Consider the following 26,670-nt stretch of genomic DNA (forward strand, 5'->3'; position numbering starts at 1 on the left):
GCTGCCTAGCCACTCGGTCCCTAGTCTGTAGCAGTGTGATGGAGGGAGGATGGTGTGACTGGAGGATGCTACACTCCAGGACTTCCCTGCAGTGTAATGGTATCTCAGGGCCCGTTACAAGCCGGCATAAGTTAGAGCAGTCCCGAGGTGGCTCTGAGTTGAGGTGGGGGGGGGGGTGAGCTGGACCCCCAGCAGAGCCAGGGATCATGGGGGCTCAAAGCCATCTTCTCCCTGCTCCAGGGCATTGGGTGAGGCTCTAGCCCAGTGGAGGATGTGGGCCAGTCAGTGTACATAACTGTCCTGTTCTCCTTCATTTATGGGGAGATGGAAACCCTGGCCCAGGTTCTCCGCTAGGCCCAAGTGGTTGACATCTGGTTCCAGTTCCCTCTGCACGGTTTGCCCGTAACTGCCCCCCCTGCAGGCCCTGGAACCGGCCATTGGATTCGCTGGGTACTGCAGGCAGCAGGAATTGCTCACGTCTGCACTGCCGGAGCGAGAGCCGCATCCTGCCAAGGCCGGCTGCACATGCCTGGGACAGCCCTGCCTGCAGGGCGGCAGTTAGGGGAGCAAGCCCTTGGCCTCCAAGATTGAATCTCCCTCCTGCATGGGCTCTGGCAGGGTTCCCTGAGCCAATGGGCCACTCCAGGAACTCTGCAGTCTTGCATTGGAGCCTAGGGGTATTTTTGAAGGATACGTGGCTTTGGCTCTGCTCACTGCAAGCCGAGGCATTCCTCTCCTGCCTGAGTGTCTGCACGAGGCCTGTCCCCACGGAGGCTGGGAGTAGGGAGACGTCCCTTTGGCAGAACGCCAGGGGAGGAGAAGCCAGGCAGGACCTCTGCCCTCCTTGGGCTGGTGCTGTGGTAGCGTCCCTGAGCCTGCAGCTGTCTCAGGAGAAAGGGGCAAGCCAGCGTCAGCGTTGCTCAGCCGGGGTTGTGTCAAGACAGGTCTCTAGGCCTTGGATGCCCCTCGTTGCAGGAGAGCAGGGTCCGAACGAGAGCAGGCGGAGGGTCTGTGTCCTCGCGGCCCTGACCAGTGGTGCTCTTCTGTCCCCGCCCAGCTATGAGAAGATGATTGGAGGCAAGTACATGGGAGAGATCGTGCGGCTGGTGCTGCTAAAACTGGTCAATGAAAATCTGCTCTTCCACGGGGAGGCGTCCGAGAAACTGAAAACCAGAGGCAGCTTCGAAACCCGCTTCGTCTCGCAGATTGAAAGGTACGTTGTGGCCTCCCCAACCGCCCAATGCGCAGCCAGCCCCACCCGCTGCAACTCAGGGCTCCCAATACAGCCCTATGAGGGAGGTGTCCTGCCAGCTGTAAGCCCATCCTACAGCCCCAGAGCACAGCTGGACTCCAGGGCCTCCAGTAGCCACTGATCTGCAATACGTATAACTAGAGAGAACAACAACCATTCCCCACTGGGCTCCAAGCTCATGTGGAAGGGTGGGTACATCAGCCCCACCTCTGACAGGGACTCACACACACCTACAGCAGGCACCCTTGCAGTGCACTGGCTAGAGCACTGCACTGGGGCTCAGAAGATTTGGGTTCTATCCCCAGCTCTGCTAGGTGCCTTTGGGCAAGTCACTTGCCTGCTCTGTGCCTCAGTTTCCCCTCTATAATGACACTGCCCTTCTTTGGCTGAAAAACTTGCTGGGGATTGTTAGTACTTGCAATGAGGAATCCACCCCAAGATTGCAGGAACCAGAGGAAGGGCTCCAGTCAGTGAATGCTCTTTAATAAGGGTGCCCACAACCCCCACACAGCTGTGGCAGTGTCACTTCAAACAGGGCCTAGCTCACTTTTCCTTGCACGCTATTAGTGGCTGGTTTGCTGTGCACCTGGCTTCTTGAGCCCAGCTTCTCAGGCCTGACCCAACTGTCCTCCCTTTGCAGCTCTAAGATCACGGGACTTAGAGCACCTTTAAGGCTAATCCTCTAAAATGCACCAAGTTAGGCCTGGTAGTCTACAGCCCAAGGGATTTCTGATCATCTAGTCTGATCTCCGGCCTAACCCAGGCCAGAGAACCTCAACCAGAGGCTCCTGAGTCTAGCCCAGAACTCTTGGCTGAGCTACAGCGGGTCTCTGAGAAAGATTGAAAGACTCCGAGCAATGGAGAACCCACCACGCCCCGCGGTAAATTCTTCCAGCGGTTAATTACCCTAAACAAATGCACCTTAGTGTAACCCTTCTGCCCCTCTGAATTGGCAGCAACAAGGGCCGGGTTCAGTATCCAGGGGTTCCATTTCTATAACACTATGCATAACCGGCTCGAGCCCCCACCCAGTGACCTGGGACACTTACATACCACACCCCCCTGGGCACCTCTAGGAGGCAATACTTCCCCTCTCGCAAGCACGGAGTCTGAGTGTAGCAAAATCTTTTTAATAAAGGAGGGAAACAATGCGGCATCCCACTGGAGAAACACCACAAACAGGATTATAACACAAACCATAAACAAACAAAAAAAACCCCACTCCCAGGTACGTTTGGCAATGTCCTTTTCCCCTTAGGGTCTTAAGTCCAATCACCCCAAAGTCCAACAACCCAAAAGTCTCTGGTCAGTGCCACCCCAGAATTCGAGAGTTTATCTGCAGAGTTTTACACCCCCAGCATGGGTGGAAAGGGGGAGGGAAGTCCACACCGGGTGTTAAGGGGCAGAGTTTTACCTCCCCAGCCTGGATGGAAAGGGGGGAGGTCCACACCAGGTGTTAAGGGGCACCTTACGTGGGCCAGGGCCAACTGCTCCGCCTCTCCGTGGAGTTCTGCTGCAGCCTTCACCACGACCAGCTCCACCACACCAGCTGTGCCGCTCCTCCAGCTGTCCCTGCAAGCCACTTCACTCCGCTCACTGTTCCATGGGCTGCTCCAACACGCTGCAAACTGCTCTGCTCTGCCAGCCGCTTAACAATAGGTCTTCAGGCTCCCCCACTAGTTAGCACAGCACTCCGTGATCTCAATTCAGCTCTTTCAGTGATTTCAGCTCTTAGTAGGGGAGCCCTGGTGCTGATGCACCATTGGCCCAACATGAATTCAGCTCAGCAGTCTCTAGATAGACTCCTAATAGAATTAAAAATTAGCTCTACTCTTTAACTTTGGAGAGAGGAGGATGTGCAATTGGCATTCCAGGCCCTCAAAAGGCGCCCATACCATCAGGTACACACACCAGACCCCAACCTCTCTCCATTCATGGGGTTTTGGAACCCATGTCCCATGTTTAGCAAGTACCACCCAACTGAGGCTGAGTCATTTCTGTCACAAAGCAGTCCCATCCCAAGCTGCTGTGGGGTTATGCTAAGTGGAGGGGTGCATGCCAATGCAAATTCTTAAAATTCTTTCCACACTCTCTACAATTCACCACCAGATGTCAGGGTAGCGCTCATCCTCACTCTGCTTACATTAGTTTTAATCTGAATTTGCCTACCTTCCGCTTCCCACCATTGGATCTCCTTCTGCTGTTTACGGCAAGATTAAAGAGCCATCTGCAGTCAGAGATCTTCTAGCAGGTAGTGACCACTTCACCTCTTAGCCTTCTCTGGGCTAAACCAAACAGCGGGAGAGTCATAAGTCTTGCACTGTGAGGCAGGTTTTCCAGACGTCAAATAATTCCTGTGGCTCTTATCAACATGGAGCCATGCGGGCTCCTGGAAGAATGGGCTGTGTTTGTAGGGGTGGGGAGAGACGCCTGCTCACAGACCTTCCACTCAGACATCATCTGGTGGGAGGGGCTGGATGCACCTGGAGGAGATTGGGAAGGAGGCTGGAGTTTCATGGGCATTGGTAAAGTGGGTTTACAGGAGGTACCGTAGAAGTGAGTGAGGTTTTAGACACGTAAGAACATAGGTACTGCCAGGCTGGCTCAGCCTAAGGGCCCTCTTGCCCAGTCTCCTGTGCCTGACATTGGCCAGCACCATCTGCTTCAGGGGCTGGGTGGAACAAGAAACCCCCCAAAGGGCAATTCTGGTGTAGCCCAAGCCCTGACCCCATTTCTTTGTTCCACCCTATCTCATGTAACTGCACGTGTTGCTGTTACAAGGAGCTGTCCTGCTGCTCTCTTCTCAAGAGTATGAGCAGTCTGAAATGCAGCCACTTCTGGTGAGGAACTGCACTGCAAACCAGCAGAATGCTTTCTGGAGGGGTAAACGGGTGTCCTCTCCTGAGTCACCAAAGCCAACTTCCATCCAGCTACCGACCAGGCCTTAGGAGCCTGCTAGCTGTCTGCACCCTTCCACTGGCTTGACCCAGCAGCCTCCTGTCCAGCTGCCCCAGCAGCGCCGGGCCTGCCCCCTGTGTTCGGCACTCCCTAGCATATGGAGGCTGACATGCTTTCACTCTCTGTCCCAGCGACGCTGATGACCGGAAACAGACCTACAACATCCTGACATCCTTCGAGCTGCTGCCCTCACTCACGGACTGTGACATCGTGCGGATGGCGTGCGAGAGCGTCTCCACGCGGGCGGCACACATGTGCTCGGCAGGGCTGGCCGGCGTGATCAACCGCATGCGGGAAAGCAGGGGCGAGGAGAGGCTGAAGATCACCGTGGGCATCGATGGCTCGGTCTACAAGCTCCACCCCAGGTGAGGTCACATGCAGGGGCGAGCGCTCTGATTGAAAGTGACCGGGGAGGTGAAATGGCACTTGCAGCTGCCTCCCCAGCCCCAGTGCTGCCTCCCAGCCTTATCCCAGCCCCATCACAGCCTCCACGGAAAGCTGCATCAGACAGGAGCGTGTGGGTGGCCTGTCTCTGCAGGGCCACTAGGGAGTGCTACCCTTATCCTGGGCAATGGCAGCTTTGTTAGTGCTTTAGCAAAGAACGGCTGTGAGAGGCAGTGCTGAGGGCTGGCCCTGGGGCTGCCATGGCTTCCAGCCCAGCAGTGATCATGTACTGCTGAGATGCTCTGTGGCCAGCTTTACAGGTACTGGTAGGCTCCAAGTGGGAAGTGGGGGGTGGGGTTGTACCTCAGCTTCCTGGGCAATAGAGGGGCCAATGAGATCTCGGACCTCTAGATGCCTGGGGGGTGGGGGGTGGAGGGGAGAAGGGAAGAAAACTGGGAATCTTAAAAGAGCAGCATCTGAAAAAGGAACAGATTGGAAAGGGCATGGCCGGGGGGTTCCATCAGCTGTCAGACACTTCTCAGCAAGCCAGCGGATCGGGCCAGGCAGGGGTCAGCCTGTGAACCAGCTGTGTTTTCTTCGCTGCCTTTCTGGGAGAAATTTGGCCTTCAGGCCTGACTTGCACTAAGACTTCCCACTGCACTTTCTGAGCCCCTTTTTAGAATTGAAAAGCGATCACAGCCTGCGCTTCTCTGGGGGCTAGGTAGCTAACTGCAGAGCTGCGCCAGGATACAGCCCAGAGGTCTAAACCACCTTAGATCGAACGCTCCATGGGGCAGCACCCCAAACAATGGCACCTCACCCCTGTGGGCACCATCAGAGCCTGAATCTATCTTTAGATGACCTCCATCACCATATTATGCTCACTGCCCTCCTGGGCAGTGTATCCCCATTGTACAGATGGACGAACTGAGGCACAGGGAGGCTCACACAGGAAGTTGGGCAGAGCAGGGAGATGTGGCAGCAGTTTCTCCCTAGGCTCAGTGGAGCCATTCAGCCTAACCCCCGCCGCCTCCTCTCTCCCCAGCTTCAAAGACCAGTTCCACGCGATCGTCAGACAGCTGACGCCAGGCTGCGACATCACCTTCCTCCAGTCAGAGGAGGGCAGCGGCAGGGGGGCCGCCCTGATCTCGGCGGTAGCGTGCAAAATGGCCTGCCTGATTGGCCGGTGAGCGGGGCCGCTGGCCAAAGGACCACGGAAGGAGCAGCCACGGCTGGGGTGTGGCTCCAGGGCGAGTTCTTTAGAGCGCGTGAGCCCAGGAGCAGAAACAACAATTGAAGGGGCGGGGCTGTCCCTGACCCCGCCCACCTGCCTCCCACCTGTCCTAGCCACTGTGCTAGCCATGCCAGCTGCACTGTGTCCCCTTGCTGTTCCTCAGCCCTCTTTGCTGCTGCCAGGCCGAGCTCTTGGCCCACGCAATAAACAGGTTCCCGAGGAGGTCTCCTAGGATTAGTTGGGGGGGACGGGGTGGGGAGTGGAATGGGAGTCCTCTGACCCTTCTCTTCTAATTGGCTCAGGAATTAAAACGAGACGGGCACATCAAAACGGCTTCCAATCCGCACAAACAGCGGTTGAGGGTTGCGTTTCTCTCAGCCAATCAGGTGCGTGGACGTCGGGGCATGTCAGGAGCCAGCGACCGGTGGCAGGCTGGCGTGTACTTGCAGGGAGGGCTGGCGATAGGACTAGAGCCCAGGCAGGAGGCGGAGGCGGGATGGAGACTGGCCTCTCCGCTAACCGGCGGCCCTGGTGTGACTGGGCCTGCTGAGGCCAGGCTGAGATGGAGCTGGTGGGAATCTCAGACAGGAGAGCAGCTGGGGGGGGTTCACTTCCCCTCCTGCCCTTTCCTGTCCCTCCAGATCTAGCTGCCAAAAGCTTTGCCTCTGGTCTCCCCCCATCTCTGGCCATCCCCTCCATGGTGCAGCCCGGGTTCCTTTAGGAATAGCAATAGATCCTCTCTCTTCTGGTTGTGCCCAAAGGCCGGCGGCCCCCATGGCACCGGCTGTGGTATGAACACCAATGAAGAGATGTTCCTTGCGGCAGACTGATCTCCTGGCATCCCTGCCCCTGATGCTCTGGGACAGAGCCCCCAACAGGGAGCGCTCCCCAGCCCACCCCTTTCCATCTGGAAATCCAGCTCCGGGGCTCGCCATCCTCCTCCCAAGCACACCTAATCCTTGGCCTCCCTGGGATGCACCTCCTGCTCACAAGGAGGAGGCTGCCTAGGGTGACCAGATAGCAAGTGTGAAAAATCAGTACAGAGGGTGGTGATAATAGGAGCCTTTATAAGAAAAAGCCACAAATATCGGGACTGTCCCTATAAAATCGGGACATCTGGTCACCCTAAGGCTGCCGGGGAGTAAATTTTGCCCTGTGCTGCTTGGCTGGCCTCAGGCTGGTTTTGCAGAGGCAACAGAAATTCAGGAAACCAAGGCAAACCCCAGTGCAAGAACTGCTCTCTCTGGGGAACCTTTCTGTCGGGAGCAGATACAGATGGGGGGCAGATACCTTCTCTCAGTCATATGTGACCAAATGGCCTGCTATGAGTTGGCCATCTGTGATCCCTGTGCCCCATGGCCCAGACTTCCTCTTGGCGGGAGGCTGGGGGAAGGCTGGAGGTCTTTCTGCTGGACCCTCACACACACACACCCACAGAGCAGCCAGCCATGGCTGCACATTCTGTGTTGGTCTGAGGTCCAGTGTACGGCTCTTTGTTGCCAAGCGTTTGAAATCTTCAGGTACCCCTCCCGCCCTCTCAGGCTAACGTTGCTTAGGCTGTACCTCTCCTGAGCGGGACCAATGCTGCTGTTCGTGAGCCAGACACATTGCCATTCCCACTCCCCCGCACATACAGCCTGCGTGTGCCCGTGCAGCGTACACAACCCCATTCACAAAGCCCACCGGGTACACGCTTTCACTCATTCACCGTCCCACGGGACGTGCGTCGCACTGCAGCTCATCAGATAAGCATCATGCATTGCGCGCCAGGCCATACAGACTCACGTATCTCTGATCCTCACCTCCACCCCACGGGTGTGTGTACCGTCCTTGTATACCCAATCCATCTGCAGGACGCCTCAGCTGGACATACAGGGCTTCCACTCATTTTTTTTCTGTACATAAGAATAAAATCATTCTGATGCTCTGGGTGTGACTGTTTAGTAGTGATGAAATTCACCCTAACAGCGTTATTAGACTTTAGCCTGTATTTGATGTTAAAATAAATCCCCACCCACCCCTAGTGATGGCACCCTGCCCATATCAGACATGGAGGTGTGGAGGGGAGGCGCATATTCCTGAGCTAAAGTCCCCCTCACTCAATCAAAACACAACAAAAGAACAGAGAAGATACATTTAGCGTCCAGACAGCCTTTGTGAATAGCACAATCTACCCCTCTGCAGGGCTCCGAAGGGCATCATATTGGAAGTGCTGTCTGTGGTAGGTAATATACACGGAGCTATGCTTCCTAATGCCAGAACTGGTCATGTAGGAGCCAGCTGTAGGACACAAGCCACGTCTGGAAGAGGCCAGCAGTTGTCCTCTGATCTCTGGCTCTTCTGAAGCTCCTGGCCCTAGAGAAGACTGTCCTGACAGGTCCCAGCCCCTTGCTTTACCCCTGTGTCAGTGTACTCCTGGCACTGTCTGCGTCACATCCCTGAGATATCAGAATTGCCCAGACGTCAGTATTTCCTACGCAGCCTGGTTGTTTCTGGCAGCGACAAGAGGATGATATTTTGGGATCAGGGAATAGGAGCGTCCTTTATCCTCCCCATTAAAGAGGGTCAAAAAAGCCCCCAAATCCTGATTCAAATCCAGCTTTCATTTCCAAATTTTCCTGCAAAAAATGTCGAACGAACAATGTTTCCTTTGGAATTTTTGGCAGAAAAAGTTTGCAAGAAAATCTGACTCCGAATAGGGATTTTTTTCTTGCCATTTGGTTTTCACAAAGCATGATGTTTTCAGAAATCTAGATGTCTGTTGTTCCTTTTAGTGTTGAAGGCCAGAAGGGACCAATGTGATCCTCTGATCTGACCTCTTGTAGAGCACAGGCCAAAAACCTGCCCCACAGTCATTCCTAGAGCAGATCTGTTAGAAATCTAGCATCTTCATTTGAAAATTTAATTACGGATAATCTACCGCGACACTTGATAAATTGTTCCAGTGGTGAATTACCCTCAGTGTCAAAAGTTTACACCTGATTTCCAGTCTGAATTTGTCTGTCTTCAACTTTCAACCATTTGGATCATGTTAGACCTTCCTCTGCTAGACTGAAGAGCCCAGTATTAAATATTTGTCCCCCACGTCGGTACTGACAGACTGGGACCAAGTCCCCCCTTCACTGTCCCTTTGTTAAGCTAAACAGAGCTCCTTGCGTCTCTTGCTATAAGGCAGGTTTTCTAATCCTTGAATCATTCTTGTGGCTCTTTTCTGGCCCCTCTCCAATTTATCAACCTCTTTTTTGAATTGTGGGCACCAGAACTGGGCACTGGATTCCAGCAGTGGCCGCACCAGTGCCAAACACAGAGTTGAAATAACTGCTCTGCTCCAACACGAGATTGCCGTTTATGCAGCCCAGGATTGTATTAGCTTTTTTGGCCACAGCATTGTGGGGCGCTCATGTTCTGCTGATTATCCACCATGCCTCCCAAATCTTTTTCAGGGTCTCTGCTTCCCAGGATACAGTCACCTATCCTGTAAATATGGCCTACAGTCTTTGTTCCTAGATGAACACATTTACCTTTATCCGTATGACAATGCATATTGTTTGCTTGCTCCCAGCTTTCCAAGTGATCCAGATCGCTCTGTATCAGTGACTTGTCCTCTTCGTTATTTACCATGTTCCCAATTTTCGTGTCCGCTGCAAACTTCATCAGCGATGATTTTGTTTTCTTCCAGGCCATTAAAAAATGTTCAATAGCGTAGGGCCAAGAACCGACCCCACTAGAAACACACTCGTTTGATGCTGATTCCCCATTTACAATTACATTTTGAGACCTCTCAGTTAGCCAGCTTTTTATCCATGTCACGTGTGCCATGTTAATTTTACATTGTTCTAGTTTTGTAATCAAAATGTCGTGCGGTACCCAGTCAGATACCTTACCGTGGTAGTCTAAGTATGTTACCTCAACATTAGTACCTTTATCAACCAAACTTGTAATTGCATCCAAAAAAAGCTGTCATGACTGGAATTTTAGTATGGAGTGTTTTGTTTGGTGTTTCCGCTCTCCAACATTTCAGTACTTCTCCAATTTTGGAGAAGTCTCCTGTGGGCTGAAAAAAGTGATGGTGGGGAGGGTCGAGGGAGTGTCTGTTAGAATCTGGGAGCCGCAGTTTTGGGAAATGGAGTTCAACAGGGAAAGCTTTTAACTCTTTGGAGAAGCGGCCAGGCATCCTGCCCCCCTCACTCCTCCAGCTTCCCAGTGCATGGGGATGGATGTCACTGACAGGAGGTTGTGGGCCTTTCTGGAATGACCTTTGTCTGGATCTTAGTCGCTCAGTGCTTGGCATGAGATGTGGAGGGCTCCTGTCTCCCCACTGCCTGCATGCGCTGGCATGGGGGAAGTGGGTAAAATTCCAGCCAACTCCCCTTCCACCCTTCTCAGCTGCTTTCCAGTTGCCTCAGGGCCTCTTACCCCTCCTGCTGCTGCCCGGTGCAGGTATGGTCAGTTAAAGCATTCCCCTTTGACCAGCAGGGCTTGGAAGCCAAACCAGAGTTTGGTGCAACTGAGCCAGGGGCTAGTGCCTGCTTCTGACCCATCAACTCAGCATATGGGCCAGGGGAGGGAGATGCTGGTTCCTCAGTTGTAAGGGGAGGGGACGACCGCTTTCTTCATCCAGCTGTAGTATAGCCGGCCAGCAGCGGCTCGGTCACTTCAGAGCTGCGTGACCAAAGGGTTTCTGGCCCAGGGGAGTCGGGGTGGGCGGTGGATACCGGGTGGGGGGATGTACTTCAGAAGTGATGTTAGCTCGGCCTTGGGTGGCTTTTCTAGAGTGGGAGTGAAGATGCCATGAGGCTTGACAGAGAGAGTTGAGGCTAATCCCAGGTAGGGTCTCAGGCCGAACATCTCCAGCCCTGTGTGCACAAGGGATAAATTTCCCCACAGCAGCAGCTCCCCAGGGAAAAGCTGGCCAGGAATCCTATGTGGCCAGTGTGGAGCTGTCTCTAGTCTCTGAAAGCAAACCACAGGCCTGTAATCCTTCTCCGCTTCACTGGAGCTGGCCCCTGGGAACCCCCCCAGCATGGGGATCTGCAGTAGACACTGTGCTGCACAGAGCCCCCCAGGGGGCTGCACTGGCATAGGAGGGGGTACGGCTGGAGCACTCTGCACCCCAGCTCTTCTGGGCTGTGGAGTGGCCCTTAGGTGGCCCCCATATGTTAGAGGGGTCTCTGGGGCTGCTTTGATGTCATACGGGGAGCCAGAGCCCAGAATTCAGCTCTGCTCCCTGTCACAGAGTCCCTGGATGATGCTCTGGAACTGCTCCCCACAAAGCCAGTCAGGACTTTGGGGAGCCTCCTCTCCCTCAGAGCAGACTGTCTTCAGGGCAAGCAGCTCACACGGCTTCACCTCCTGGGTCTCTCCTTGGAGCATTCAGCATATGCCCCTCCGTGCATTTCCCACAATGAGTCCGCCCAGGCAGGGTCCTGAGGAAGCCAGAGGGTCTTGTACCGCCACTTTGCAGTCAGATGTGACTCTCAGCCAGCCAGGAAAACAGAGGTTTATTTAGATGACAGGAACACAGTCCAAAACAGGTCTTGCCGGTACAGACATCAGGACCCCCTTTAGTTAGGTCCATCTGGGGCCCCCAGGGAGGCCACAGCCCCATTGGGAAGCCCACGCTCCGTTGGGGCGCCCCTCTCCATTTCCCAGCCAGCTTCAAACTGACACTCCCTCCAGCCTCTCACTGAGCCCCTCCCCCCCCCCTCCTTTCCCAGCCTTTGTCCAGTTTCCCGGGCAGAGGTGTTCCCTGGCCCCCAACCCCCCTCCTGGGTTCTCAGGTTACATGCTCAGGTATGCTCCCTTCCCCAAGGCAGGCCGTCCCAGCACAACTCCCCTGCAACCTTCCCAGGTCAATACTCCCCACTCAGCATTCACATAACACAGCAAGAACATTCCCACTTCGTCACACTCCCCCCACGTCTTAGCTGGGGCTCCTCAGCACTGGATCTGAGCCTGAGTCCTGGCTGCAGGGCCAGGCTTCTCCATTAGCATAACTGTGGGATAATGAGCCCTCTAGCTAATGGTTAATATCCATCATCCAAACGGGGACTGGATGTGGTAAGCCTGGAGTCTCGACTGGGTCTGGTGGGATCAGAGACCTCACCGGCCTTTAATGCATTAGCCCCAGAACCGAGGTTGGGACAATATCGTGATGCAGGGCCTGCCAGGTCATAGGAGGGGCTGCTGGATGTGGGAGCCAGTTGCAGTGCTGGAGGTGGGGGGGGGGGGGTTGAGAGCCAATTGGGTCAGCTATTTCACTGATAAGACAGCAGATGACTTCGCTGGATGGGTTTGATTGCCCATAGAGGAATCAGCCCCAATGGGAAAAAGTTCATTGTTTCCCCAGTGCAGGGAAGCTGTTCTTGCAGCAGTCTTCAGGCTGTGTCAGCTGCAACGTGTGAGCTTAATTCGACTCAGATTTATACACCTCTTGTTTAGGACAGGGAGAAAAGGAATGCCCCACGCTCCCTTTTCCTGAGCTGCCTTCAGAGTTGGTTTTTCAGGTTACAGAGTTATCTGGGCTAACCAGAACTAATACCGCCCCAAATGACAAGAAACCATCAAGCTCAAATAACATTTGCTGGCCCGCAGTTCACGTCCAGCAAACCTGAACAGAACCTACATCCTGCTTCTTGCAAATCAAGGGACCTCCCGAGGAGCAAACATTACAGGGGCACTGCTCAGACGTCGCCGAGCCAAAACCTGAGCTGAGTAGAGGAGACACGGATGGATCTTTAGCCTAAGGACCAAAGTACACTGGCAGTTCTGGGGTCGTAGTTTAGCACAAGCGCTCTGGCTTGTTTTATAATATTGGCTAACAGAGACCAGTGCTGCTGCAACCTATATGCCATAAGCCCAGATGAACCTCGCTGGCTCCAAGCCCAAAGCCCACGCAATGGCTGGCTCTCTCCGGCTCGCTGGGGAAGGCCAGGGTGGGCGATGGTAGGGAAGCCTGCATGCCAGTGCTGCAACAGGTGAACCCAGCAGAGCGTGCCCTCGGTGCTGGGGACTGAGGGAGGCCAAAGCACTCCTTTCCTCAGCAACCTTCAAAGCAGGAGCTGGAGGCCGGGCATGAGGCAGGAGCATCTCTCCAGGCTGGGTCTCCATGGAGGGCCCTGTAAATCAGAACCATCCCTGCGACTTTCAGCCTGCTTCCTTCCTGCCTCAGTTTCCCAAGGGTTTTCCGCACAGACCTCCCAGCAGCCTGGCTTGGGGCAACGTTTTTATAAGGGGTGGCCTCCATACTTGGGTGCGCCAGGCGGGGAACCCAGAACCTGAGGCACTGGTGTTTTGAAATGTGGCTGCACACAACTAGCTCGAAGCCAGGGTTTGACCTCACTTCCTGGCACTGTGCTGTATGCACTAGGCCGCCCTGCCTCCCTGGCCTGGCTGTTTACTCAATGTGAATGAAGCATTTCGAGAAGGTTCCATCTCGACCCGATCGGATCGGCCCGTTCCTTTTCAGTTCCAGCTGTATTGTATTGGTTGGGCCGGTGTCAATAACAGAACGCCACAGTTTAAACAGTCTGGCGGGGGTCCGAGCGAATGGCTGCAGCCCCCACCCTAGAACAGGCCAGTCGACCCGAACCACAAGCTGGGTTTCGAAAACTGTGTTTCGCTGGAACGTTCAACTTTGTTTTGTTCTGATTCGAAGCCAAACTGAATTTTGCGTGGTCAGAAATTCCCGAGAAAGGGAAATCCCGGGATGTGACCAGCATAAGGACCCCGGCTGCTCTGCGGCCGCCTGAGGACTCCTTCCATAAAACTCAAGCCGGCTTCTGGGGTCCACCCTGCTGGAATGTCGCTGTCATCCAGCCCTTATCACCCCAGCCAGCTCTGCGCCGGGACTGCCAAGTTTGGCGCTCTCCTCCTGTTCTGCTCCTAATTTAGCTACCTAGGTGATAAGCAGCAGTATATAGTGGAGCCTAGCCACTGCCTCGCTGCGGAGTAGCTGCGGAGCTGACACAGCAGGATGGTGAGTCCCCCCAACTCCCCAGTCCCTCACTGGAACCAGCATCCAGCTCCTGGACAGGGCTGTTCTGAGTGGGAGCCGTCGGACCTGCTCCCTTGGGCAGGGGCACTGTGCTGAGAGCGCCCCCCCGAACAGCTCCAGCCCCCCACGTCCTGGGGCGAGGGAGAGCTAGGGCCTGTGCTGAGAGCGCCTCCCCCCAGAACGGCTCCAGCCCCCCACGTCCTGGGGCAAGGAGCAGCTCCTCAGCATGCAGCAGGGCACTAACTTGGGAGGACCGGCCCGGGCCATGCCAGAGCCCCATTGCCAGCCCCTAGATACCCATTGTCAGTGCCCCCCAGCCCTAGCACTGCCAGCAGACCCCAAAACCTCACTGCTGTACCCCTAGAGCCCCATTGTCAGCACCAGCTCCTTCCCCCAGCCCCATTGCCAACACCTGCCCCAGAGCATACAGCCCCCGTGGGGAACATGCAGCCAAAGAAAGCAGGGAAGGGAAGAACTCCGCATCCCTGAGATTACTGGTGACCTTTCCCTGCCTCCCTCCAGCTCTCGCCCACTCGCAGACCCAGAGCCCTTCCCCCACTAGCAGCTGATCCACCCCACCCACCCCCATGCAGATACCTGCCCTAGAGAGCCCCTTCCCACCCCGCCCCATTGCCCCCTGAGAGGTTTGAAGGGAGTTGGAACATGCTGGGGGTTATCAGTGGTTTAAAACTGTTTGCTTGAATCACACTGATAACCAGGCACCGGAGAGGGAGGCACCTTTTGTGCCAGCAAGGGACTCCCCTTTTGCAGCTTGTGCCCACTGGCACACATCACAGAGCTCCTCACTCGGGCTGGCATGTGGCACAGAGCTCCTCGCTGATTGGCTCTGCTGGGCTAAGTAAGGATTCTATGTGCTCTGATTGGCTCTGCCAGGGACAGCAGGCTTCCTTGTGCTCTGATTGGCTCTGCCAGGGACAGCAGGATTCCCTGCTCTCTCACTGGCTCTGCTGGGGACAGCAGGACCCCCTGCACTCTGATTGGCTTTTTCCCCTGCAGGCCAGCCGGAAAGCCGGGACTCGAAGCAAAGCTGCCGCCAAGCGCGCCCAGAGGGGCTCCTCCAACGTCTTCTCCATGTTCGAGCAGTCTCAGATCCAGGAGTTCAAGGAGGTGAGGGTGCCATGGCCCATTGCATGTGAACGCCAGCACGCCAGGGAGCCCGGGCAATGCACACGGTGCCCACACAGGGATATGGCCCATGGTGAGAGCAGGGTCAGGGCCATGGCCTTCGTAAAGAGAGAGGGGGGAATATTCAGCACCAGCCCCCCCAAGTAGTCACAGCACACACACAACGAGCTAGAACCTGAGCATCATCCATCTTGCAGGAAGGCTGCAGCATAACACGACTTTATGTCTTAGAATCCAGAAACTTAACACAAAAGAACCAAAACCAGAGAGAGACAAAACAGGCTGCTCCCTGTGGCAGCGAGGCCCAACTCACCCCATCTTTCTCTAGGGAGACTAACTGCACAGGACCCAGATTGCCGGCTACCCTGCAGAGCCCCCCCAAGCCTGCAAGCAGGACCAAGAATCCCTTTATAATTTAACATAACTGTCACAGAGTGTGGAGGAGTCAGGACCCTGCACCCCTGGCTTCCTGTGATTCACCATGACTCTCAGCCAGCCAGTAAAGCAGAAGGTTTATTTAGACGACAGGAACACAGTCCAAAACAGGTTTTTCCAGCACAGACAACAGGTTCCTCCCCAATTAGGTCTATTTTGGGGTCCCAGGAGCACCACAGCCTCGTTGGGGGGTCAGAGCCCTATCTGTCCTTCCCTCCATTCCCCAACCAGCTCCTGAAACCCCTCTCCCTTCCCCGTGTCTCTTTCCCCCGCCCCCCCAGCCTTTGTTCAGCTTCCCAGGCAGAGGTGTCACCTGGCCTCTAAACCCTTCTTGGGTTCTCACACATGCTCACTCATCCTCGCTCCAGCCAGTCTCCCATCCCCCGATGCAGACCGTCCTCCCAGGCCAACACCCCCCATTCAGCATTCACAGACCACAGTAAGAACAGTCCCAGTTCGTCACAGTGACAGCTCAGACTTTTCACACACTTTGCATTGGTCGGCTGGTTTCTGAGCCTCTCGCGGTCACGTTTTTAGCTCTTCTCCGCAACCATGAGGTACTTGTTTGGAACCAAAGCTGAGATTCTCCCCAAATCACCTGACTCCAGGAGCTGGAGCTTGAAGGGGGAAATGCCAAATATCATGACACTCGCAAGTCAGCCACGCTGGGGCTGCAGGGAATAATATGACCTATGGTCTCAGCCATGGTAAGCTGGGCTGGAGCTAGGCACGGCTAAGGAGAGGGGAAGATGCCAGATGGAGGGAGGTTCTGCCCTACTGGGAGAGTGAGGGGGCTGGTGCCGAGGGTTGCAAGTAGGCCCAGGCCCCAGGGCTCAGCGTCTCATTCTGTTTCCAGGCATTCAGCTGCATCGACCAGAACCGTGACGGCATTATCACAAAATCAGACCTGAAGGAGACCTATTCCCAGCTTGGTGAGTGAGCATCTCGCCCTCAACCCTCCCAGTGCACCTTGGCCAGGGGCAGGCACCAAAGCTATCCCCAGTAATCATCGTGAAATGCCAGGCCTCAGCAACCCCCCCGGGCCTGGAGCTCGCTGTAGGCTTCAAACACAGACCAGGGAGGTGCCCAAAGAATGACAAACCTGTCAGGACATCACCATCTATCTATCCCCATCCACCCCATCTATCTATCTATCTATCCCACCCCCTCTGGCTTAAGTGGCTTGCCCTCTGGTGGGAAGGCAGCGGAAGTTCTCTGCTGTTCTGATCTCTTGCGGAAGTGAGTTTCCTAGTTCCATATGGAACAAACCTGGGCCCAGTGCATCACCTGGAATCGAAAGGGTCTGAAAGTCCTTAATCTCAGGCACGGCCGCTTTGTGTGAGTTTTGCTTTTGTATTCCCGTGTATTGGCCTGGCATCTAGTTCCCCAGCCGTGGCCCCGTGGTGCCAGGTGCTGCACAGACACAGGACGCAAAAAAAGGTCTGATTTTTCAGTTCATTCAAAGCAAAACTGAGAAGCTCCTGCACTTACGCTGGGAGCCCAGGAGCAAAAAAGCCTCTTCTTGCTTACTCAGCCCTGTGGTGCTGATGTCCCCCCTGCCCCAGAGCGTGGGCCTACCCCTTGTGTCTGAGGAAGAGGGGAGTCCTCGGAGCAGGAGAAAGGCAGGGAATTCTCAACCACCACAGGCCCATGGGCTGGTGCACAGTAAAGGAGGATCCTGCCAGTGTGTAACGCCCCTGTGAATGGGGGCGTGGGCTACTGGGGGATCCTGCACCACCGGGGAGCGGGTGGGGCTGGGGGCATCGCTCTAACAAGACAAGCCCTTTATGTTACAAATCAATGGAGGAAGTCAGATGCTAACTCCAAAACTACCCAGCCCCCTGCCCCCTTGGCAGACAGCGGGAGCTGGCTGCTTATCAGCAGGGCCGCTGAGTAAGTAGCAGGCACGCTCTTTCCACCGGGCACTTGAGCTTGGCATCTCATGATTTCCTCCCCGTGCGTCATCACTGATAAGGCTGGCTCCACTTGCCTGCACTGTGGGGGAGTGAAGCGGTCGACTTGTGGGCTCAAGGGCCCGGCTCAGGGGCAAAGCGGGCCTCCTCCTAGAGCAGCACGAGGCACGGGCCCGGGTTCAGCTCGGATCCCGGCCCGGCCCCTCTGGTGCCTTTATCAAAGGGGGCTCTGCAAAGATGGCTTTCTCCACCGACGCTGCCATGCAGATCGGCCTATAGATCCTGACTGAGATCAAGGGGACCCGTCGTGCTGGGCCCTGCCCTCACCTTGACCCAGAGCAAGGGGACCTGTCGTGTCAGGCCCTGCACTCACCCCGATGGAGATCGTGGCTACCACTGTCATGCCAGGCCCTGCACCCATCCTGACGGAGATTGGGGGCCCCCCATCGTGCCAGGTGCTGCCCAGAGGTAGCAGAGGGTGAGAACGTAGCTCAGAGTGGGTCGTGTCATCCGATGGCATGATGTGCCAGCCCCCTGGCTGGAGCTGCCTCCCTCCTCAGGTTGTGCTGGGGTCCTGGCCTCTCGTCGTACAGCGGTAGGGCTCCACGGGGTAAGATCCGCTCCTGCTGCCAGAAAACAAATGGTGCTCCAGGCGGGGGGCCAGTGAGGGAAGATGGGCTCTCACCGGGCCTCCCGTCCTCACCAGGGAAATTGAACATGAAGGATGAGGAGCTGGACGAGATGCTGAAGGAGGGGAAGGGCCCCATCAACTTCACCGTCTTCCTCGCACTCTTCGGGGAGAAACTGAATGGTGAGTAGGCCAAGAGCCAACCAGGGCCGAGAGCTGGCGGGGGCCCCTTCAACCTGGGCTCTATCGACCTCTGGGACGTCCCTGACCCTATCCAAGCGCCTCACCCTCCATGATGTATTGATCCTCACACACACGGGGTTGAGTCCCATGGGACAGATGAGGAAACTGAGGCACAGAGCAACTGAGTGACTTGCCCAAGGTCACACTGGGGTGGCACAGGTTTCCCGCATCCCAGACCAGCCCTCACACTGCTGGAGCATCCTCGCTGTGCCCAGCTCTGCTGCCCGCTTGCTCTTGGCACTCTCGAGATGACTTCAAGCTACACCCGCAGTGCAGGATGCTGCCATGGTGCCTTTCTCCCCCACTAGCGACTGTTCCAAATGGAGATCAAAGGTCTCTGCCTGGAAAGGGGGATTCCCTCAATAGCTTCGCCAGCATCCCCTCCTAGGCGTTGCCAGGTCCCCCATCGCAGGCCCCAGGCGTGAGCTATGGCTGAGGGCTGCTGGGCCCCATGGGGCTTGGAGACACCGTGATCCATGCTGGAAAAGCCATACAGTCTCCTCCTGCCACTTAACTCAGCTTTTAGCTGCTGGGGTCTTTGGAACCCAATTCCCCCAGCAATGGGCCTGGGTGGGGGGCATAGAGGTGGGGGTGCAGCTGCCCTCTGAGATGTGGCTTTGGGCACCTCAGAGCGGTCGGGGCGCAGGCAGGGAATGCAGGTTCCCAGCACCTCTGAGGAGAGGGAAGGTCATCGGCTTGTCCTTCCCTGCTGATTCAGAGTGCAAAGAGAAGCAGCGCTGTGCCCCCACCCCAAGGCAGGCATGGGGGGGCCTAGAGCCGGGGGAACATAGCTGGGGAGCCTCAGCCTCATCCTGAGCTAACCAGCCCCCCCTGCCCTCCCCCCAGGCACCGACCCAGAGGAATCCATCCTCAACGCTTTCAAACTCTTTGACCCCAATGGAACCGGCCACGTGAACAAGGACGAGTGAGTCAAAGCACCCCAAGCCGGGGGGTGGGGGGGGAGTTGCAGGCCTGAGGGTACCCGACACTCCTAGGCCCACGGGGACATGAGCAGCCCCTGCTTCTGCGGCCTCAGCTTTTGGAAGCCCAGGTGGAGAGGCCCTTGACCTGGTGTCTTGGGGGGGCTGCGCGCCCCCAGATCTGACTGACCTCAATGGTAGGGGTTGCAAATCAGAACCCAGGGTGTTTCAGGCTGGGCTCTCAGGGCCAGATTCCCAGGTGCCCGATGGCTCGCGGGGCAGGGTGAGGCCTCTCAAGTGAATGGCAAGGCCAGGAGCAGAGCCAGCTCTGTGCCACCCTGGTGCTGGGGGCATCCTGGGCCAAACTGGGCATGGGCTGGAGCCAGGAGGAGGCCTGGATGGGCCCCCCTGTCACTTCCCCAGTGGGGAAATGGCCATGAGGAGCGGAGCAGGCTGCCACAGCATGTGGAAGGTGTGAGGGGGGACTGGGGGCAGGCCAGGGCTGAACAGATCCCAGCAACTGAGAGGCCAGTTCGGAAAATGTGGGGTTAAAAAAGTCTCTGTGTGCAGTGGGCAGGTCTGTCTAGTCCTGTGGGGCCTGTGCCCCTGGAATCACGCCCCCTGACCCTGCCCCCCTTCTAGACCTTACTCAGCTCCTGTCCCCCAGGCCCTGTCTCTCAGATCCCTTCCAGCCCCTGTCCCCCTTCAATCCCCACCCTGCCCCTTGCCTGGCCCCAGCTGGCCCCTACTCCCCCTTAGGCCCAAGCCCCCCAGTCTCTGCCTGGCCCCAGCTGAGCTGGGCACTCGGGGGCAGTAGGCACAAACCCAAGGCTCTGTGTTCTCACTCACGTCCTGTTTCATTTGCAGGTTTAAGCAGCTCCTGCTGACCCAGGCAGACAAGTTCACCCCGGAGGAGGTGAGATGGCCCCTGCTCTCCCCAGCCCCCAATCTGGGCCCAGGAACTCACCCTGCCTTTAACCCCACCGGTTGGCAGGAACCCCCTCCTTGCTGCACTGGGAAACATAAGCGGGTGTGTGTGTGGCTTTGCACTACACACCCCCCTGTGGCAGATCTGGGTGCCCGCCAGCCGCTCGGGTCTTTGGTGCCCAGGCTGCGGCCTCCCTCATGGCTCCTGCCCAGCGAAGTTGGTGGGATCCCTGCCCACGACTCATGTCCTCACCCCCACTCTCTCCTGCCCAGGTGGAGCAGATGTTCGCGGTGACGCCCATCGACGTGGCAGGAAACATCGATTACAAATCCCTCTGTTACATCATCACCCACGGCGACGAGAAGGAGGACTGATAGGTGATGCGGACAATCGGCATGTGCCCCATGCCTAGCACCATTGAAATAAAAGCCCAAGTCCATCAAATGAGAGCCCCCTGTGTGTGAGACCAGTGGGAAGCCCCATCTGTGGCCAAGGGGAAGAGGGAATATATGGAGATATACCCATCTCATAGAGTTGGAAGGGACCCTGAAAGGTCATTAAGTCCAACCCGCCTGCCTTCACTAGTAGGACCAAGTACTGATTTTGCCCCAGCTCCCTAAGTGACCCCCTCAAGGATTGAACTCATAACCCTGCGTTTAGCAGGCCAATGCTCAAACCAGTGGGCCAGGCACAGCTTGAGGCCATTCCCTAAGCACTGGGTGTGAGGCCAGGGGGACCCTGGCACAAGGACCTGTGAGTGACTGGGATGCAAAGGGCCTCTCCTGGGCATGCAGCCCGTGGTGCCCTCCTCCACTGTGGGCCCCGGTGGGGAGCGATGGGCAGGCCCTAGGATGGGAGAGGACGCAAGCCATGTAGGGTCGCTCTCCCATGATAGAGGCAGGGGGCACTGGGAATCCACCCTACGGGAAGCAGCCTAGGGGAGACACGGTTCAGATCCAAAGCTCACCCCTGTGACTGGGGCCCTTGTCCACACCCTGGATGTGGCCCCCCCCCAGCACAGCAGAGGAAGGATTGTCACAGGATCGTCTCCTGGCCTGAGAGGTGAGAGCCCCCTCTGCGCAGGGGAGCCGGGTGACCAACAGGCAATACCTGCAGTCACCATGTCTCACTTGCTCCCCCTTTCCGTCCCATATCTTCCTCCACATTAACCACGGTGAGCTCGGGACACGGGGCGGGTTCATTGGTGGCCACTCTCCCCTCCTGCGCTCGCCAGTCCTCGGGTACGTCTTGTTCTGAGCCAACAGCTTCCGCTCCCGTTCCTGCTCCCGGAGCCCGCTCTTGTCTAGGCGGCGAGGGGGAAGGAGCTGCAGGGGCCAAGGCCAACACAGCCACACCCAACTTGTGATGCCGTCAGGGCTCTGCCCTGGGATAAGGCAGGAAGGAAAGGCAGATGACAGGCCAGAGAGATGCAGGATTGTGGCTGGGACAAATGTTTCTCAAGCAGCCTCAGCAGCACTGGAGCCGAAAGGCTCGTTTCTGCCTGCCCGCCCTCCCTGCCCAGCAGGGGCATGAAGCCAGCCACACGTTGTCCAAAGCACTTTATTCATAAGGAAGCCAAAAGCAGCAGGGGGGAAAGGGGGGTCAGATGCCGGGCTGGTGCAAATCGGCATGGCCTGGTGCTGTGCCCACGTGCACTGGCTCAGCATCCAGCCCACGATATCCAGCAGAAGAGATGCCAGAGCCAAGCTGATGGCCAAGGGCTGGCAGAGTCACTGTCCTCCGGTTGTCTGCTCCGGTCTGCAGTGGTCCTAGATGCGGGAGACAGCAGCATGGGGCAGTCAGCCTGTGAGCTTAGCCAGCAGGGGTCCTGCTTTCCGCCTTCAGCTCCAGGCTCTACCCACTGTCTCTTCCACAGCCCCGACTGAGCTAGCCCCCCATAAACCCCCCAGCTGCCCACACTGCCTGTGGCTCATAACGCTGGGTGGCATTCGGAGCACCCACTGGTGAGCAGGTCCCATAAGCACCCATCCCCGTGGGCACATGTAGCCGTCAGTGTGTGCTCCAGGCCCCACTCCAGGCCCGATCCCTAGAGCTGAGCGTGGGGCAGCCCCAGCTGTGGAGCCGTGGCTCTTTAGCACAAGCTGTGGAGCTCCTGCTTTAAGCTCTGCCGGTCCCCAGTGTGCAGCCACCCCGCCCAGGGCATCAGACCAAGGAGCACATGGGCCCCAGAGACACCACAGCCCTCACAGGGCTGGGCCGGGCTGAAGCACTGGGCTGAAGGAGCCCTGGCTGCTGCTTCAGCGTCACCTTCAGGTCTGGCTTATAGCACTATGCCCTGAGCACCAGTGAGTCCCGCTCCCCACCTCGCTCCCCCAGCCCAGGGATCTGCCTTGGGGTATCACATACCCAGCTGGCCCTGTGCTGTGCTCCAGCCAGCCAGTTCTGTACATAACAGGCGGGCACAATCAGCAGCAGCGAGAAGCTTTGGGGAATCGGCGTGGACTCGGGGCAAGCGGCGAGCATCAGTTGGAAAACTCTGGAGGGAAAGCAAGTGTTTCTGGGTCAGAGCAGCTCTAGGCCGGCCTCGGCATCCTCTGTGCAGCACCTCCGAGACAGGCCGGTGGGGCGGCTGAGCCCTAGCGGGATAATCCAGGGGATGGGGGAAGAACAAGGTGAGGGGAGGATCCCTGGTGATGCGGGAGGGGGTGAATTCTGCAGGGGACAATTCCTAAGGTGTGGGTGATTGCTGGGCCAGGAGAGGAAGAGCCCAGTCAATGTTTCTGGGAGAAGCCCCGAGGAGCCTGGGCCAAAGTTTCCCATGGGGGATGAACTGCAGCCTACAGGCTGTCACCTGGGGGCTCCTTGCACAATCTGATGCTGGTGCAGATGTCTCCGGCCTCATCACCGTTCTGCAGTCCTTCCGTGAGCTGATCTTTGTACTTTTTCAACAGCGATTTGCAAGTCCGGGCCTGGCGTTTGCCCACAGATCTGCACACGGAATTCAGGGCCTTGTTGATAGAGTCCTGCGGCGAGAGCCCTGGCACATGAGCTATTGCACCGCGCTCTGCCCACCCTTTCCTCTCCCATAACTGCATCATCAGCCAGGGAATCATCCCACGGTCCACTCCCCACTTCTCCCTCTCCTTCCTCACTCTCCCATCACCTCATGCCCTCTGCTCTCCCCCCCTCCATCTTCTCCCTCATCCCACTGTTCCTCATCCCCCACACACACTTCCTCAGGCCCCCTGCTCTAACCACTGGCCAACAGGCAGCACAAGCAGCACTGGGTGACTTACCTCATCGGGGTCATCGCCAACCATCTCCTTGAGCTTCCCCACAATCTGGGTGCAGAGTGTGCACTTCTTGTTAGGGGGCCGAGCCTCGTCTTCCTCCTCCAGCTGATCCCACTGTCCCAGAGAGAACCAAGAGGCCCTGTAGTGAAGCTATGGGACCAGGGACCAGTGTGGCCGGGCCCAGGGCAGCAGTAACCGGGGTGGGGGGGATGCCCAGCCCAAGAGGGGTTCTCAAAGGGGTTGGGCCAGGTGTTCCATTGTTACCTCCTCTGACCACAGGGCAGCAGTATCCCTATCATTATCTATCTCGGTCGCTCATCTAGCCCTAATCATTATTCTTAGTTATTATTCATACTGCAGGAGCACCCAGAAAGGTGGTTATGGGGCAGGGCCCCGGTGCCAAGCACTGCACAAATGCAGAACAAAATGATACGCTCCCTGCCCCAAAGACTGCCGCACAAACTTCAGTGTATTTATTAAGGCTGGTTGAACGTTTCCCCTTGAAGCTGTTTTTCAGTGGGAAACTGGATTTTTGACTTGGCAAAATGCTCCCCTGAAAGCGTCTACTTCCTGTGGGAAATGTCACTTGTTCAGCCAAAAAAAAAACAGAGCGGACAAAATATTTCAATGCTGAAGTGTCTCATGGGAGCTGTAGTTCAGGAGCTTCCAGCCTCCTCTATGGACCGGGCTCCCCAGCTGAACATCATCTCCCATGATGCCACGGAGAGGTGGCAGCCACAATAAGAAGGGAGACTGTAATGCATCATGGGAGATGTAGTCCAGCCAGCCATAGAGGCGAATCGGTGCATGAGGCACCTGAACTACAACTCCCAGGAGGCACCACAGCAGTATTTGCAAAACCAAAATATTATGGTTTTCAATATTTTTGCTGAAAACTTGAAATTTCCCATGGGAGAAGAAAACAGCTCTAAATTTATCCTTTCAACCACTCCCGCCAGCAGGCAGGGCCACGCTATGCTCCCATTTTCCAGACAGGGAAACTGAGGCCAGGAGACACAAAGTGACCTGCTCAAGGTCACTCAGGGAGTCTGTGGCAGAGCAGGCTAGTGCCTTCACCACTGGAACACCACTCCTCACCGACACAAGTGAAGTTTTGCCTATCTTGGCTTGGGGTGGGGAGGTGGGGATCAAAGGGGTAGAGTTAGGGGGATGGGATAAGAGAGGGTAGTGGAGTTGGAAGCAGAGGGTGAAGAACTTGGGTTGTGGAGTGGCAGGGCTGCTGCAGTGGCTAGCTCCTGCCATTGCCTCACTAGCTGCCCCAGCTCCTCCCTGGTGCAGGGGGGCAGGGAGAGAGGCGGGGGCAGCTGGCTGGGTTGACCCACCTGTGAGTCATAAGTGTTTCCTGCAACCTCAGCTGCAGCCACCCAGCACCCCTCCGTGCTACCCCCTCACACAACCTTTTGTCACCCAACTACAGTCAGTTCCCCTCCCCTAGCTCCTTGCATGGGCAGCAAGCGGGGAAGGGACGCGGCATGGAAATGGGTTGTGGAGAGCCAGATGTGGCTCCAGCATCCGCCTAAGGAAATGGGGGCGGAGAGATGGACGTGGCTCTAGCACTCACCAGAGGAACGTCGGCCCAGAGGCTCGTGCAGTACTGCTCCCTCTGGCATTCCACGGCCGTGGCCACATCCTGGCACCAGAACTTGGGTCCTTGCAAACATCGCGCGGGAACCAAATCTTGGCCGGCAAATGCTGCCAAACAAAGAGAGAAGTGTGAGGTGCACAGAACCATGCGGACTTGTAACGCCCTCTAGCTGGCCCAGAGGCGCTTCCCTCAGGAGAACGTGAGCTCCCAACCCCTATCTGGTGTGTCATGCTCTGTCCCCATGGTCAGACCCACAGCATTTCTGCCATTCAGCCTGGTAAATCTTGAACTCTAGATAATAACACATTCTGCATGCAGTGTGCGTCAGTCTCACTGGGGCAGGGCTGGCCCCATCTTGCTGATGGGATGTCTCAAGATACAAAGAGACACTACAAGGGCAGGCAACAGGATCAGCAGTTTTCCGGGAAGTACAGAAAGTGTCTTCCTGGGTGTGACTGTGTTGATTCCTGTGGGGTTATGCCGAGAGGGGGGTGGCGTGTCTGCCCCAGTGGCTCATTCATAGACTTTAAGGTCAGAAGGGACCATTATGATCATCTAGTCTGACCTCCTGCACAACACAGGCCACAGAATCTCACCCACCCACTCCTGTATCAAATCTGTGTCTGAGCCATTGAAGTCCATTCATTAGCCTTTCCATTAACACGCAAGAAAAAAAACCGGAGCTTTTCTAGTAATAGATACCAAAAGGAAGGGCTTAGCAGGATCTGCTGCTGTCTGGAGCATCCCAAAATCCTCAAGAGGAACATTATATTATTATGATGATGTATTTTAATTACCAGGACCCTGTTATGCCAGACAATGTACAAACTCACAACAAAGAGACAGTCCCTGCCCTACAGCTACAGAAAACTGGTCTAGCTGCACTGTGGGAGCCTTGTCCACAGGAACATGGTGGGACTCGCCAGACTATCAGAGCAGAACCAGGGCCCAGCCCAGACAGGACCCTGCCTCTGATAATACCCAAGACCAGAGGCACCAAAGGAAGAGGCAGGCAAATCCAAAAGCAACTTGCCAGCTTCCCTTCCTACCCGCCTCTATTGCCACACTCTGTGGATTCCTCTAGCTCAGTGAGCAGAGCAGTCAGCCACGAGTGTCTAAAACTCAGGAGTCAGGCCTCCAAAATCATGAGATTTCAAATTAACAAGGGGGGAGGTCTTTTATTGGCCTCCTGGAGCTGGCATGTTCTGGGGTCCACATGTTTCTCTTCAGCCTTCAGGGCGAAAAATTCCCTTTTTGCCTGGAAGGAAAGCGGAGACACTGACCTAATCACCTGATCCCCGCAGCCAGGGTGCTGGTGAAATTAGCACATGCCACGAGGCTGGCGTTACCAAGCAGAGCTCTCCACACCGCTGAGCACCTGTCGGAGCCGGCTGGGTCCATGTTCTACAATTCTGGATTGACTCATTGTTCTCACCAGCGTGACTGGGCCTGACCTGCTGGCTGGTTTGCAGACCCCTCCCATCTCTCTGGTCCAGAAGCAGATGCACCTGCCTGTTAGCAGCGCATGGCTCCTAAAACCCTTCGGCACTCTTGGCTGGCTCCCAGCTGGGGCCTGGTAATGGAGGTGGGGGGGATGGGAAGCAAGCCTACCCAACCCTCACTTCTTACCTGTGGCCACAGCGAAGAGCAACGGGAGGACAAGTATTGAAGCCATTGGAGCCCGATGATTGCTGGAATGGCCGGCCAGCACTCTCACAGTGGCTTTTATAGCCCAAGTGAAGGAGGCGGAGGGGTCTGGCTGGGCCAGTGAGA

The 26,670-nt window shown here is 56.4% G+C and overlaps 3 protein-coding genes across 4 annotated transcripts in view; 2 read left to right on the forward strand and 1 right to left on the reverse strand.

The window, feature by feature from the left end:
* Positions 1–5,997, forward strand: part of GCK (glucokinase) — a 30,537-nt gene extending 24,540 nt beyond the window's left edge. The window contains exons 8-10 of the mRNA XM_050939745.1: positions 1,058–1,213; positions 4,342–4,575; positions 5,640–5,997. Coding sequence (XP_050795702.1) covers positions 1,058–1,213; positions 4,342–4,575; positions 5,640–5,784 — 535 coding nt within the window. The 3' untranslated portion in view covers positions 5,785–5,997. The remainder of the gene's footprint in view (positions 1–1,057; positions 1,214–4,341; positions 4,576–5,639) is intronic.
* Positions 5,998–13,702: 7,705 nt separating this feature from the next.
* MYL7 (myosin light chain 7) lies at positions 13,703–20,481 on the forward strand. 2 transcript variants are annotated; one of them, XM_050937607.1, is made up of 7 exons: positions 13,703–13,806; positions 14,842–14,952; positions 16,262–16,337; positions 18,025–18,129; positions 19,036–19,114; positions 19,977–20,025; positions 20,310–20,481. In XM_050937607.1, the coding sequence occupies exons 1-7, from the start codon at positions 13,804–13,806 to the stop codon at positions 20,409–20,411; spliced, it is 525 nt and encodes a 174-aa protein (XP_050793564.1). In that variant the 5' UTR covers positions 13,703–13,803; the 3' UTR covers positions 20,412–20,481. The 2 variants fall into 2 exon arrangements, with proteins under 2 accessions (XP_050793564.1, XP_050793565.1); XM_050937608.1 differs by lacking the exon at positions 14,842–14,952 and having other exon boundaries at positions 13,772–13,806.
* A 1,101-nt stretch (positions 20,482–21,582) lies between these two features.
* LOC127043617 (antimicrobial peptide NK-lysin-like) lies at positions 21,583–26,670 on the reverse strand. Its single transcript, XM_050937612.1, has 6 exons — positions 26,527–26,670; positions 24,874–25,004; positions 23,295–23,405; positions 22,850–23,021; positions 22,405–22,534; positions 21,583–21,806 (listed from the first exon to the last, which is right to left on the reverse strand). The coding sequence occupies exons 1-5, from the start codon at positions 26,570–26,572 to the stop codon at positions 22,521–22,523; spliced, it is 474 nt and encodes a 157-aa protein (XP_050793569.1). The 5' UTR covers positions 26,573–26,670; the 3' UTR covers positions 21,583–21,806; positions 22,405–22,520.

This window comes from Gopherus flavomarginatus, chromosome 2 (genome assembly GCF_025201925.1).
Source record: "Gopherus flavomarginatus isolate rGopFla2 chromosome 2, rGopFla2.mat.asm, whole genome shotgun sequence".
Taxonomy (NCBI): domain Eukaryota; kingdom Metazoa; phylum Chordata; order Testudines; family Testudinidae; genus Gopherus; species Gopherus flavomarginatus.

Excerpts from the sequence above, each read along its gene's own strand:
- MYL7 (XM_050937607.1), top strand. Across the intron at positions 19,115-19,976 it reads GGCCACGTGAACAAGGACGA|GTTTAAGCAGCTCCTGCTGA; the intron begins GTGAGTCAAAGC and ends TTTCATTTGCAG. Across the intron at positions 20,026-20,309 it reads ACAAGTTCACCCCGGAGGAG|GTGGAGCAGATGTTCGCGGT; the intron begins GTGAGATGGCCC and ends TCTCCTGCCCAG.
- LOC127043617 (XM_050937612.1), bottom strand. The coding sequence starts at position 26,572 with ATGGCTTCAATACTTGTCCTCCCGTTGCTCTTCGCTGTGGCCACAG. Across the intron at positions 25,005-26,526 it reads GCTCTTCGCTGTGGCCACAG|CATTTGCCGGCCAAGATTTG; the intron begins GTAAGAAGTGAG and ends TTTGTTTGGCAG. Across the intron at positions 23,406-24,873 it reads TCTGGGCCGACGTTCCTCTG|TGGGATCAGCTGGAGGAGGA; the intron begins GTGAGTGCTAGA and ends TCTCTGGGACAG.